Source organism: Thamnophis sirtalis, unplaced genomic scaffold, assembly GCF_051295495.1.
Source record: "Thamnophis sirtalis isolate CommonGarterSnake01/CBP01778 unplaced genomic scaffold, rThaSir2_p1.2 scaffold_1, whole genome shotgun sequence".
Classification (NCBI taxonomy): Eukaryota; Metazoa; Chordata; class Lepidosauria; order Squamata; family Natricidae; genus Thamnophis; species Thamnophis sirtalis.
Window position 1 is genome coordinate 137,321,570 of NW_028261381.1, and position 14,583 is coordinate 137,336,152.

Sequence of the window (14,583 nt, forward strand, 5' to 3'; positions counted from 1 at the left end):
GATATCAAGGTGTCAGAATGGATATTTTACTTAATCGTTTTGATAAATTAACCATCTTCATATATGAATAGCAAAATTATACGAGGAATTGTATTTAATATGAATATTTGTATTGGCTTTATGCAATATGATGTGGAATGAATTATATAAAAAATAATCACAGGCCAGGAGCAATTCTGCAGGCACCAGAAAGCCCCTTTATGCAGGCTTTTGCCATGAGGAGCTTTGCAGGAGGTCTTCTTCTTGACCTTAAGTAGAAATAAAAGTATTTACTCTATTTTTCGGACTATAAGACGCACTGGTGTATAAGACACATCAAGATTTTGAAGAGTTAAGTAAAAAAAAGTGTTAGTCCTCCCTGGCCCCCAGGAGCACTCTACAGGCTTCATCAGGACTGGGGGGAAGGCAAAAAACAACAACACCCATTTTGTGAAAAATGGGTGGAAAACAGTCCTTTTCAACAAAAATGGGGGCATTTTTGCCTCCCCCAGCCCTGCTGAAGCCTGCAGAGTGCTTCTGGGGGCTGGGGGAAGGCAGAAATTCCTCAGTTTTTGCGAAAAACAACCCAGTTTTTGCTTGTTTTTCACAAAAATGGGATGCAGGGGTGGGGCTTTGGGAGGCAAAAAATGGCTGGATTCAGTGTATAAGACACACCAACATTTCCACGCTCTTTTAGGGAGGGAAAGGTGTGTTTTATACTCCCAAAAATACGGTCTGTTTTTTTCTTTGGTCAAAGTTTCCTAAACATTTATTCATTTTCTAGTTGGTTTACAGAAGTTATGTCTTTTAATGATTATGTATAGCTGGTGTATTTATTATTGGAATAACTCTGCAGCCAATTCTTAATGAAACCCAAAGGGGGCTGAAGTTCTCTCTCTATCTACAGAACAGATACAGCATGGGAAGAGACCATGTAATGTCTCGGTCTGCCTCAACCCTGACCTAGAGGGACAACCACTAAGAATAAGAGGTTAGTTCAGGGTCTGTTCAGCTGTGATTTCGCTTGGAAGATTAAAAAAAACTGGTGTTCCTAGTTAACACAAATTGAAATTGTGGTCTTGATATTTTTTGAACTGAACAATTTATTTACTTTGCATGTTTTTTTTAATCTGAACTGGAGGGACTTGAAAATTAAATAAATCTCAGTATTCTGTTACAATCAGGGGTGCTGCTACTGCCGGCTCACTCAGGGACGTGCTGTGTGCATGCATGTCCTTTCCCGTGTGTGCTTGATATGCGCTACGTGCACATGCACATATGAAAAAAATTGTATTTCTGCATGCGCAGAAGGAAAAAACAAGATGGCGGCATCTACAGTACTGCTGATAGAACCAATTTGGGGGTGTGGCAGGCTGAGTTACTACCTACTCAGCCGAACCAGTCCGAACCGGTAGGAACCCACTTCTGGTTACAATGATTGTTAACAAAATTTATTGCTTCTCTTCAAAAGAACGGGAAATTGAATTGTTTCCATTCTTGAAACACAGAAGTATTCTAACTTCTGTAAAGGATTTTGAATAGTTTTTATTTCATTATTCATCAGTCTAAGTGTACAGAATCTATACTCTTTTGAAATGGGTGCCTTTCTACCCCAATTATGCAAGCCACAGCAATAGCAATAGCAATAGCGGTTAGACTTATATACCGCTTCATAGGGCTTTCAGCCCTCTCTAAGCGGTTTAGAGTCAGCATATTGCCCGCACAGTCTGGGTCCTCATTTTACCCACCTCGGAATGATGGGAGGCTGAGTCAACCTTGAGCCGGGAGATTTGAACCGCTAACAGTCAGCTGAAGTGGCCTGCAGTACTGCACTCTAACCACTGCGCCACCTCAGCTACGACCTCGGCACAGTCTTCATGCATTAACTGCTTTCTGCTTGAATGCAGCATCTAATCATATAATGTCTTGGCAAATATCCAGAGCAATATCACAAAGAAATAGTTTGGGCAAGACAAGGTATATACATAAATATGACTTTCAGAATGGATGGTTACTGTTATTAAAGCAGTCTGAAGTTCAAGAATCTATTGTGAAGCTCAGAAGGACCATTGACAGCTTCTTATGGAGAATATGTTTATGAACAAGAAATATTTTGTCTAAATCACTGATTGAAATTCTTATTTTACCCATTTTAGCAGCACACACGAATATATGATTTCAGATTATTGTAATATAGTAGTAAATGGGGAACAATTAGCAATCTTATTTGTATAATGGGACATATAAAATTATGCCAGTACAACTACCATTGATTATGGGTTTGTAGATATATTAGCATTCCTTCCTTCTTCAAACATTAAATGTACAGACTTTGGGATAACTTTTTAAAATCTCAATTAAAGCAACAAAAAGAAAAAGGGAAAAAAAGCCTGAATCCCCCCCCCCCCCATAGGATTATATAGGTCAGCCTGTTCTTGGTTTCTTAAAGCATCCTGCCAGTATAATAATGACCTATTTGTAATTGCATTTTTCCCTTATGCTTCTAAGCACCCTGCGTACAAATGATGAATTTACTTTCGTAGATCTCTGCCAAGCAATACTAAGATTGATTTCAACTCATAAGATTTAATGAAAATCTTTTGCCATTTCTTGATGAACAAACTTTTTGATCCTTGCTGTTTCGTTAAAGTGAAAAATGTTTCAGGTCATTTGAAACCTGACCTGAAGGTTGGAAAACCGATTATTCAATTGCAAATGAAAACTGCTACGTTCTCTTGATAGTTTGTTTTGTGATTTTTAGTAGCTTAGATAATTTTTTAAAAAAAAATTAAAAAGATGCCTTAAATTACAAAACTTCTCTTCAGTGGAGCAATTGTTTAAATTCTGAAAGTTGACTTTAAAAGCATTGTACCTCTTTATATGTGTCTCAAATGTGATAAAAATAGATAATTTTGATTTATCATGAAGTCCTTCTCTCTTTTTTTCTTGCATGTTCTTCCTCTTTCTACAGGTGCCACAAAATCAAGCTTGCTGTCAGCACCTAGCATCGTTAGTATGTTTGTACCAGCACCGGAAGATTTTATTGATGATCAACCAACCATGATGACAGACAAGTAATCATTTTCACATTTCTTCTCATTTTTGCTATTTAAGACCAATGATAAGCTTAAAGGTATGATTTATAAATGACAATGATAACAGCAGTAAAAATAATTAATATTTTGTCACTGGAGTGAAACCAGAATAATTATCTAGATATTTTGTTAATGCTTTATACCAGAGGTGTCAAATTCGATTTCATTGAGGGCCACATCAGGATTGTATTTGACATCGGGGGCTGGGGTGGGCTTGGCCAGGGTGGACGTGGCCAGCTTGACATCACTCGTATCAGGCTCACCTGTGGTGGCCTGAGTGCTCTGCTGGTGAAAATGGGCTCCTGAGCTTCGTTTTCAGCCACAGCAGCCTCCTGCAGCCGTCTGTCCACAAAAACAGCTCGGGTGGGTGATGCATGTCCCCCAGGCCCTGTTTTCAGCCACAATAGCCTCCCGCAGTCCTCTGCCAGCAAAAATGAAGCTTCAGGCTGTGGGAGGCCATCACGGCTGAAAACAGGCCCAGGGGGCACTGTGGGCCAGTCTTTGCTGTTTCCAGGGTGGTCCCGCAGGCCAGATCTAAGCACCCTCCGGGCCGGATCTGGTCCCCAGGTCTTGAATTTGACAAGCCTGCTTTACATTAAGAAAAGTTAAAATGGCAGTGCATAAAAGCTTTAGGTGCTTCAAGATTGTATTACACTATTGGGTTTTACAGAACATTTATTGATTTTTATCCTGGAAGTTGGCAAAAACAATAAACAGAATAAAAAATACTGCTAGGGATACAGTATAAAATTACTGTCAAGTGTGAGTGTATTGTGTTTCTCTGTTGCAGGGGTTTAATATCTCTTCCCTGCCGGAAGAGATAAAGCCCAAAAAGAAGAGAGGAGTGCAAATGAAAACTGTGTGAAAGTCCTGGATTTTCAAACATTTGGTTAAAATAAACATTATATTATACCAAATAAAAGAAAATGTTAAGCAATTGATAGGGAAGTTATAAACTTAGTGTTCTTTCCAGTTCTAAGTCATCTACCTTTATCTTTCAATATTTAGATCAATGCATTTGTAGACTGCTACCCGCACACATTTCTTCCAAAACCTTTGTTTATCATATGTTCTCTACTATTTTTCATTTTAATATAAATCTCAGCATGGTTTGCATTGAGATAAACACTGTTACACTAATAACATGTTAAAATCTATGTAGTTAAAAATAGCATAATAAACAATGAGTGATAAAGCTCAAAATTAAATAGACAGGGAAATCAAGGAAGTGCTTGGAGAAACAAATTCATTTTTAAATGAAAGAATAGCAATAGCAATAGCAGTTAGACTTATATACCGCTTCATAGGGCTTTCAGCCCTCTCTAAGTGGTTTACAGAGTCCGCATATTGCCCCCAACAATCCAGGTCCTCATTTTACCCACCTCGGAAGGATGGAAGGCTGAGTCAACCCTGAGCAGGTGAGATTTGAACAGCCGAACTGCAGAACTGCAGTCAGCTGAAGTAGCCTGCAGTGCTGCATTTAACCACTGCGCCACCTCGGCTATGGAGAAAAAACACTCCATACTTGGAGCTCATCTGATTAGGGAGATATCTCTCTCTCTCTCTCTCTCTCTCTCTCTCTCTCTCTCTCTCTCTCTCTCTCTCTCCCCCTCCCTCCCTCCCTCCCTCTCTCTCTCTCATTCTCTGTGTGTGTGTAATTTCCTTCTGAGACCTATATGTTGAGTATGTCTTCCTCAGTTGTGGGTTCTCCACCAGAAGATTGGGAATTGGAGGGTTCTACATGGTATCCTAGCTATTCTAAGCTATTCTAAGCACTGCACACTTCTGGACAGAAAGCTGCGATGTTGTTCTTGGAATCTTTTGTAGTCTGTTTCCCTGCTTAAGAGTCATAGCCCCAAGGGCTCCTACCACCACTGTAGATATTTTGGCCTTTACTTTCCACAGCTGGATAGCACCCTAGAAATCTGATGATAGATAAGAGGTGATGATAAGTAGGGGCTGTTGAGTTATTTCATGCCCATAAGCTTCCTTGATTATTTTTAATAGAAAGATAAGTCAGAATTTCTAAAATGAAAACAATATTGATTTTCATTTCAGATAGATTCAAATAAAATGCTTCATTATCCCATTTTATGTACCTCTAAATATAAGAAGAAAATATTTAACAGTGAAGGTTACCTGACTGCATCATTTGTTGGGTGGAACAGCAGTGAAAGAGGGAGCATGGTTGATAAATGAGAAATATCCTGTAAGGTTAATTTATTTCAGTCAGTCGGTCTGGTTGTTTTCTAAAAGCTTTGGCAGCAGGTAGTAAACCGGGCTAAATGAGATTGATTTTCATGACCTTGTTGGCATTTTCTCCTGCTGCTGTGGGAAAGGAAAATTGTCTGTACAATCCCATTAAGTTCAAACATCACAATCTGTTGGAGACATTAGTGAGTGGTTGATCAAATTAACCAAACATCCCCATTGGGCCAAGATGTACTGGTTTTCCAAGTCTTTTTATACAGTCAGTGATATTCGTCTCATCTGCATTAGACAAGTCCCTTAAGATCAGACATTATAGAACCTTGGCAGAAATTTGAAAGTAATCTCTTGGCAGTACACGAGTTGCATCCCATTCAGCGGCCAAAATTGGAAGGAATCAAAAACAAACGTCTTATTGTTGCAAAATTAACTGGTCTCCTTCCTTGCAACCCATATTTTCTTCACTTACAGAATAATCGCTGCAGCAATGTAATGTGATTTTTATATACTAATATTGCATTTTGCCCTCTAATTTTCTTACAGATGCCACGACTGTGGAGCCATCCTGGAGGAGTATGATGAAGAAACACTGGGTCTAGCCATAGTTGTCCTCTCCACATTCATTCATCTCAGCCCAGATTTGGCTGCTCCTTTGTTGCTGGATATTATGCAATCTGTAGGAAGGTATAAACTTTCATTTTTCTTCTCATGTCCTTCTACAGATCAATGGCTTACAAATAAAGAGTGAATTCAGCATTGTTTCATATTTCTAATGCATCTACTATTTGAGCAACCCTAAATGGAATGGAATGGAATGAACCAGTGGTGGGATTCAGCCAGTTCGCACCACTTCGGGAGAACTGGTTGTTAACTTTCTGAGCAGTTTGGTGAACTGGTTGTTGGAAGACATCATTAGGGCAGAGAACCAGTTGTTAAATTATTTGAATCCCACCACTGGAATGAACCCTGAAAGCACGAAAGTTGCTATGAGGGGAAGTAGATCTGTCTGAAGCTCCCCAATCCAGCTCCTTCCTTTCTCCCACTCAGCTGATTGATACCAAGGAGAAGGCTGAATTGATATTACACTGTCACATCATTTAAGCCACCATTTTGGCACCGAGTGAACAAACTGGAACACGCGTGCATCTGCATGCATGTATGCGCGTTTGTGTGCCAGAGCGCCAGAAACCCACATGCGAGCCCCAGCCATATGGTCTTCAAGCACATGTGCACTGGCTAGTTGGTCTTTGCGTGTGCCAGAGCACCGGAAACCCGAAGACTAGATGGCCAGCATATGCATGCCTGGTTTTGGGCCGTTTTGGGCCGTTTTGGACCATTTTGCAGGCTGTTTTTGAGTATTTTGGGGCCATTTTCAGGCTGTTTTTGGCCTGAAAAACACGCCCCAAATGGCCAAAAATGGCCTGAAAATGGCCCAGAAAACAGCCTGGAAAATGAGCCAAAATGAAGCTGAAAACAGCCAGAAAATGGCCTGGAAAACTGCCTATTTTTTGGCTGGTTTTCATGGCATTTTCAGGACATTTTCCGGTGCTCTGGCACCTGCGAAGAGCAGCTGGTGATAGTGTGTGTCTGTGTGTCCACAGAGAGGGCTCTGTGTGCCACCTCTGGCACATGTGCCACAGGTCCACCATCATGGATCTAAGCCTTTTTCCATGTCTACCATTTTCTGTGTGAGGGAGGACACAGAGAATCATCATGATACGTATTTGATAAGCACCTTTTTAAAAGAGCTATCTGACTTAGCCAATTGCTGCTCAGGCTTTCCTGGACATGGAAGATTTGTGCCAGGCAGCATATGTGCTTTAAGCCAAAGGGCAGATAAGAAATTGATACCTTTGAGAAAAGAGGAGCAGCAAAGGAAGGTGCCTCATATCAGTCCTCACAACTTAGATCCCTGGTGCCTGCATTAGTATCCTAAATTACCATTCTGGGAAATTTCCCAGCTTTAACTGAAAATACTGAAAATACTGAAAAAGACAAGGCCATTCGAGCTGTAAGTGCCTCCACCTGCATTTTGGACCCGTGTCCCTCCTGGCTGGTTGCCAACAGCAGGGAGGTGACACATGGCTGGATCCAGGCGGTCGTGACCGCCTCGCTTCGGGAGGGGCACTTCCCCGCCGTACTTAAAACGGCGGTGGTGAGACCCCTCCTGAAGAAACCATCCTTGGATCCAGCCATTTTAAACAACTTTCGTCCTGTCTCCAACCTCCCCTTTATCGGGAAGGTTGTTGAGAAGGTGGTGGCCTTCCAGCTTCAACGGGCCTTGGAGGAAGCTAGTTATCTTGACCCCTTCCAGTCCGGCTTCAGACCTGGTTACAGCACAGAAACCGCTTTGGTCGCATTGACCGATGATCTCTGGAGGGCCAGAGATGGAGGCTATGCGTCCATCCTGGTTCTCCTTGACCTCTCAGCGGCTTTCAATACCATCGACCATGGTATCCTTCTGCGACGACTGCGGGAGGTGGGAGTGGGAGGCACTGTTCTGCAGTGGTTCTCCTCCTACCTCTCGGACAGGTCGCAGTCGGTGTTGGTCGGGGGGCAGAGATCGTCCCTGAGGCCCCTAACATGTGGGGTGCCTCAGGGTTCGGTCTTATCCCCCCTACTATTTAACATATACATGAAACCGCTGGGCGAGATCATTCGGAGGCACGGGATAAAATACCACCAATATGCGGACGATACGCAGCTGTATCTGTCCGCCCCGTGCCAACTCAATGAAGCGGTGGACGTGATGAACCAGGGCCTAGAGGCCGTTAAGAACTGGATGAGTGCTAACAAACTGGTACTCAACCCGGACAAGACCGAGTGGCTGTTGTGCTTCCCTCCCAATAATTTGGCCAATGTACCAACGCTTAGGCTGGGGGGTCAAATTTTATACCCCTCAGATAGGGTCCGCAACTTAGGAGTCCTCCTGGACCCACAGCTGACTTTTGACCACCAGCTGTCAGCTGTGACCAGGGGGGCATTTGCCCAGGTTCGCCTGGTCCGCCAGTTGCGGCCCTACCTAGATCGGGAGGCTCTCACAACAGTCACTCAAGCCCTTGTGATCTCTAGGCTGGAATACTGCAATGGGCTCTACATGGGGTTGCCCTTGAAGTACATCCGGCGACTACAGCTAGTCCAGAATGCAGCCGCGCGAGTGATAGTGGGCGCACCGCGGTTCGCCCACGTTACACCCGTCCTCCGCGAGCTGCACTGGCTACCTGTTGGTCTCCGGGTGCGCTTCAGGGTACTGATGACCACCTTTAAAGCACTCCATGGTAGTGGATCTGGGTACTTGAGAGACCGCCTTCTGCCGATCACCTCCCTACGACCAATTAGATCGCACAGACTGGGCCTCCTCCGAATTCCATCTGCCAGTCAATGTCGACTGGCGACCACACGGAGGAGAGCCTTTTCTGTTGCAGCTCCGACCCTGTGGAACGATCTCCCCGTTGAGATCTGTACCCTCACCACCATCCAGACCTTCCGCGCAGCCCTCAAGATCTGGCTCTCCCAGCAGGCCTGGGGATAGGTTTCCAATTCACCCGCCCGAGTGTTTGATTGCTGAACGAAAGTTGTGTTTTTACTATTTTTCTTTGTTCACATTTTGTTTTGTTTTTTTGACACTGCACCCCCCTCCCTTGTGGTTGTAAGCCGCCCTGAGTCCCCTCAGGGAAAAGGGCGGCCTATAAATCCCAATAAACTCTATAAACTCTAAACTCTATACTGTTAACGTAAATGGGATCTCTTGCTTACAAACTATACACCCTTCTCTATTCTTATGATAAGGAAAGTAGATTTATCAGTGAGTGCTCCAATACAGCCCTTTTACAAAACCATTGTGGCAGCTTTTTTCCTAACAAAAGATTGTTCAGCTAAGTCATCTTAGCTCAATTTTTATTTGATTGCATAACCAATTCCAACTGTTTTATTGAAAAAAATGACATTTTTATTTAATTCTCTCCCTTCCCATCCCCTGGTCTTTTCCCCCTCACCAGGTTGGCTTCAAGTACCAATTTTTCTAATCAAGCAGAAAGGTACTGTATAATGTTAATCATTTTTTTTTTGCAACAGGCCTACAGAACAAACAAAAGCATAAACATTTCTTATGAATATTTGATTTTGATCCAAAACAGAACAGCAATATTAGATGAATAATAGAGCTCCTCTTTGAGAGGAGATGGGCCGTTTAGAAGTATTAAAAATAAATAGATAATTTTGTATCAAACCACTGCAGTATAAATATAATATTTCCATAAACTAGTACAGAAATAGAGAGCTATCTAGAAAAAAATAGGGAACTCCTGAATATTCGCGCATACATTTCATTAAGGAGGTACATAACATGGTGTCTTTTGTCAGATAACATCTGGAGTCTCAGATCATGTAGGAGAAATCCATAACTCAGTTCCAATCATGTCTATATTTAGCATGTAACAATTCTGCCAGGAGAAGTAACCATGTCATGGATTTATTTATGTGGAGTTTCTGATATTAACCGAGTGGCACTGAAAGGAGCCATTCCACAGTAATTGCACATCTTAAGTGTAATAGGGTAAGATACTAATAGAGAAAGGAAAAAGTCACATGGGTACCAATATATCTTGATATTTGATAATGTGATTATTCACTGTTTGATGATATCTCCCACCATTGAAGAATAGAGTACAAATTCAATATAGTGCTGCCTATTGTAGTGATATAAAACATTTGCATAAAATTATTAGTATTATATTACACCTGTGCTGTTCTGCTTATAGAATGACATAAGACCTACCTATATGATATCGCACTTTTGTGTTTAATCAACACAAAAGTGGGATTGAGAGAAGGAGAACAAATATGCATGCCTGGCCTCTCCACTACCTGGACAAGAAAGCCTTTTCTATTTATTTAGGCAACCCACGTGATTCAGAATCATGAAAAATCCCAAATCTATGCTTGTCTAAGGCATTCTGGCACTGTATGCAAATCTAAGGCATTCTGGCACTGTATGGATGGGTTATTTTGCACATTAGATTGAACTAGCCAATAACCCTGCATTGCCCAGGTATTTATTTATAGGGGGAAAATGTCCGGACCAAACGGAATTTCTAATGTTGGATTTTCCCCCTTACTAGAGGGAGACGCCTTGTGGAGTACTGTGAAGCCCTAACCATGGCAACTCCACTGTGCTGTATAGTAGAAGGCAGTACGGCACAACAGGTTGTATCTTAATAGAACACACACCCCAAGGGGTGTTAGGGGTGTCTTTCCCCCACAGTATTTTTTTCCAAAGAGAAAGTCTTCTATATACCAAGTTTGGTTGAAATTGTTCAAGGCATTCCAGAGTTATTCTGAAACACACACACACACACACATACACATACATACACATACATACACACACACACACACACACAAATATTAGATCTTTCAAAGGATTGTTGTTTTTCCTAGTTCTTATTTCTTTCAAGCTGTAAAGTATGAATAATCTGATTCTTAATGTCCATCTGTGTTCTTATTGGTTCCTTCATGATGAAATATTTTAGTATGGTCACAATATTTTTCTCTCTTCCTTTACTTTAATGCCCCACCCCCCCACCCCCAGTATGATGATTCCAGGAAACGCTGCAGGTGTGGCAAAGCAGTTTCTGCGTTGCATTTTCCATCAGCTTGCTCCCAATGGTATATTTCCACAGCTGTTTCAGAGCAACATCAAGGGTAATATGCTGTGCTTATAATTTATTTCTGAGACTCTGCATTATGTTCACATGAAATCCCACTAAAACAATTGTCATTTGCAGATGGAAACTTTTTACGAACCTTGGCCACCTCTCTTATGGATTTCAGTGAGCTGAGTTCTATAGCTGCATTGAGCCAACTCTTAGAGGTCAGTCTATTCTACTTCTTTAAGGTCCACTCTTGATACTATTTTCCCATTAGTTGTATGGACAAGTGTTTCATTTTCTACCCTTATACAGTGTTTTCCATTCTAAAGTTTGCTTGTACTGCAGTAAGCTGAAGACATTTATTCAATTGTGTAACATAGGAGTGAGCATTCTGTTGCCCCAAGGCTGCATCCAGCCCTTAGTTTAATTTCTGAACCTTTTGCAAAAAAGCTATTCAGATTGCTGGCTAGAGAAATCTATTTCTTTACCAGCAGACGTCTGGGCAGGGAGGATGAAGAATGAGGAAGGAAAGCACAGAACCTGAGATAAATTGCAATTACTTTGAGATAGGAGGACTGGATTGAAAGAAAGTTGCCCGTGTTGTCATGGAGTGAACATCCTTTTTTCACTCTTGGAAGTAGTTATTCATGTCCATCTGATAATAGAACAAACTCTAAAGGAACATCCTATCACATTGTCACCTTTCACTTAGACAGATGATTGCCCAACGCCAAGGCTAGGAAGGAAAAGGAAGGGAAAGTAGTTTATTGTAGTGTGTGTATCATACTGCAATCGTATACATATTTTTTGAATAAATCCCCTTGACATCAACAGGGCTTCAGGTTCCTGGAACGGATCACATTCAAATGCAACTCCATTCAGAACTAAATATGAAAAGTCTCCAGATCCAAAGAGCCTTATAACTCATAATTTCTGTCTTGCTGGGTTGAATTGAAGCCTGTTCTCTCTCATCAAAACCCTCATAGGTTCCAGCATTGAGATAAAATATTGATTGCTTGGTTGGTCCATGGTAGAGATGTATCTCTTCAGTATTTGATGCTATTTAACGTAAGTGTAAAGGCCCAAGGAAACCTGCAAAGCAAGGCTCCAGGCCAGATCGCTTCCTCCCAACAACACCAAATGGAACTGGCTTTGGAGGAAAGCAGTGAACATTGTGCCCCCCACTCTTAAACCCCAAACCCAGTCCAGACGGATACAGTAATCAACGTTATCAAAGCGCATTGAATGATCAAGAAAAACTAGGATGATGGACATGAAAGATCTCTTTCTCTACACTGGCATGTTCAAAACTTTTTCTGCTCTTTTTCTTCTTAAGAGTTTTAGCATACACTGTTACCCGTGAAGCAGGAAGACTGTCTGTTGTAGCAGATTTGTGAGAAAAAACGTGAAGCGCTTAGATTTATACATATTTTAAGCGAAACGAAAATACTTTCCTGTTTTTATTTTACATCTTTTGCCTGAATGGCTTACTTGTTTTCTTAGGGTTTAAACAACAAAAAGAATTTGCCAGCAGGAGGTGGAATGTTACGCTGCTTGGAAAACATTGCTACATTTATGGAAGCTTTGCCAATGGATTCCCCAAGCAACCTTTGGACTACAATCAGCAACCAGTTTCAAACTTTCTTTACCAAACTACCATGTGTTTTGCCCCTTAAGGTAGAGTTTCTAGTTCCAATCTAGTATATTCTGGGAGAGAGTTATGTCTAAATTCTTGACAGACAAACACTGCGTCCAGTCACTGTAAAGAACACCAGACATATAAATCAGCTATCTATTAACTTCTATTTTACAGTGGGCTACATATATTTTGATTTATGTGTGTGTGTATTTTGGTCAAATGTTCATTTTTCATAGAGATAGAAATGAGAATGGACAGTGGTGTTCCATTTCTATTTGGGCACCAGAATTTTTTCTTGGAATTTTTTTTGGGCAAAGATAGGAAGTACCATATTTTTCGGAGTATAAGACGCACCAAGATTTTGAAGAGGCAAATTTTTTAAAAAAAGTTTTTGCACTCTGCAGACCTCCCCAAAATAGCCTGTTTTTCGTGAATAGTGTTTAGGAGGCTTGTAGAGTGCAAAAAACATAATAAGGCAGTTCCAATGCATATGTTGGCACCAAGGATTCCACCCACCTTTCGGCATCAGTGACTGGGGAACAAGCCAGGCACAATGTAGAACATACATTCTTGTCTAAGGATGTGCACTAGCCAGCCAGTGATGCCAGGTTAATGAATTGTCCTGTCCCCAGGATGCATATTGTTACCTTGTTGGTGTTTGATCTGTATCTGTGCCTTTCCAGTGTCATAGTTTACCTGCTATCCAGCAAGAAGTTAGGTGTAGGCACATTTGAAAGACCTACATTGCTTTCAGAGAAGGTGACCAAGCACTATTTGCCCAGCCTACTCCAACTCTACAGCTTTGTACCCTTGGTCTCTGAAGTTTTCAGTAGTGTTTCTCACATTCTTTCAAGCATTTATTTCATACGTGAGAGCTAGGAACTTAGTCCCTCCCCTCTTTCTCTCTTTAAATTAAGCTATAGAGGTTTTTAGAACCCAGGAGTTATGTTGAATTCTCCATTCTGTGTTTATTGATTGTGCAGCTCTGCTTTTCTTTGATTAATCTGACATTCCTAAATACTGAATGAACATGTGAAGAATAGCTTGTAATTCCTCTGTGTCCTTCTTTGCCTGAAGTGTTCACTGGATTCCAGTGTAAGGATAATGATCTGTTTGCTGAAGATTCCCACCAGTAGTGCTGCCAGGGTAAGTTAAAAGGGAAACAGTGGGAAACTAAATAGCTGTTCTAATACTAATGCAGTGAGATTTGCTTTTATTTAAAAAGGTGTTGTGTTGAGTATCTGTATTTACTCTCTCTGTCAGCTTTTTACATTTTTACAGTTCTCTTGGATAAAGGGAATAACTGAAGCATAAAATAGAATCCGTTCAGGTGTTCTGTTTGTTATTTCCATTTATACGGCCACTCATCTCTCAGCAGTGACTCTAGGCAGCTACCTTAATATTAAAATTTAATATGTCCTAATAATATTTTTTTTAATCTGCCTATCCCAGGTCCTTGGGAAGGATTCAATAAGTAGATAAAATACCAAATCCAGTCTATACAGTTGGCTCACTGACTGCACAGCCAGCTATAATAATAGTATAATGTCAATCAACAACCACAACAATGCCCATAAATAAGCTTCTACCTTGTGAATCAAATCAATAGTAGCTACGCTACAATGGCTGTCACTTTTTAAAAAGATCCCCCCCTCCCCATATACAACCCAAGGTGTTGCACATATCTAATAGAATAGAGTAGAATAGAATAACAGAGTTGGAAGGGACTTTGGAGGTCTTCTAGTCCAACCCCCTGCCTAGGCAGGAAACCTTATACCATTTTAGATCCAACATCTTTTTAAAAACTTTCAGTGTTGGAGCATCCACAACTTCTGGAGGCAAGTTGTTCCACTAATTAATTGTCCTAACTGTCAGGAAATTTCTCCTCAGTTCTAAGTTGCTTTTCTCCTCGATTAGTTTCCACCCATTGCTTCTTGTTCTACCCTCGGGTGCTTCGGAGAATAGTTTGACTCCCTCTTCTTTGTGGCAACCCCTGAGATATTGGAACTCT

The 14,583-nt window shown here is 41.3% G+C and overlaps 1 protein-coding gene across 7 annotated transcripts in view; it reads left to right on the forward strand.

Annotated features, from left to right (window-relative positions):
• Window positions 1–14,583, forward strand: part of UNC79 (unc-79 subunit of NALCN channel complex) — a 135,871-nt gene that overhangs the window by 85,216 nt on the left and 36,072 nt on the right. For all 7 annotated transcript variants that reach the window (XM_087725792.1, XM_087725805.1, XM_087725819.1 and 4 more), the window contains 8 exons: window positions 887–970; window positions 2,951–3,053; window positions 5,826–5,966; window positions 9,281–9,319; window positions 10,873–10,985; window positions 11,069–11,154; window positions 12,437–12,610; window positions 13,650–13,718. In XM_087725792.1, coding sequence (XP_087581918.1) covers window positions 887–970; window positions 2,951–3,053; window positions 5,826–5,966; window positions 9,281–9,319; window positions 10,873–10,985; window positions 11,069–11,154; window positions 12,437–12,610; window positions 13,650–13,718 — 809 coding nt within the window. The remainder of the gene's footprint in view (window positions 1–886; window positions 971–2,950; window positions 3,054–5,825; window positions 5,967–9,280; window positions 9,320–10,872; window positions 10,986–11,068; window positions 11,155–12,436; window positions 12,611–13,649; window positions 13,719–14,583) is intronic.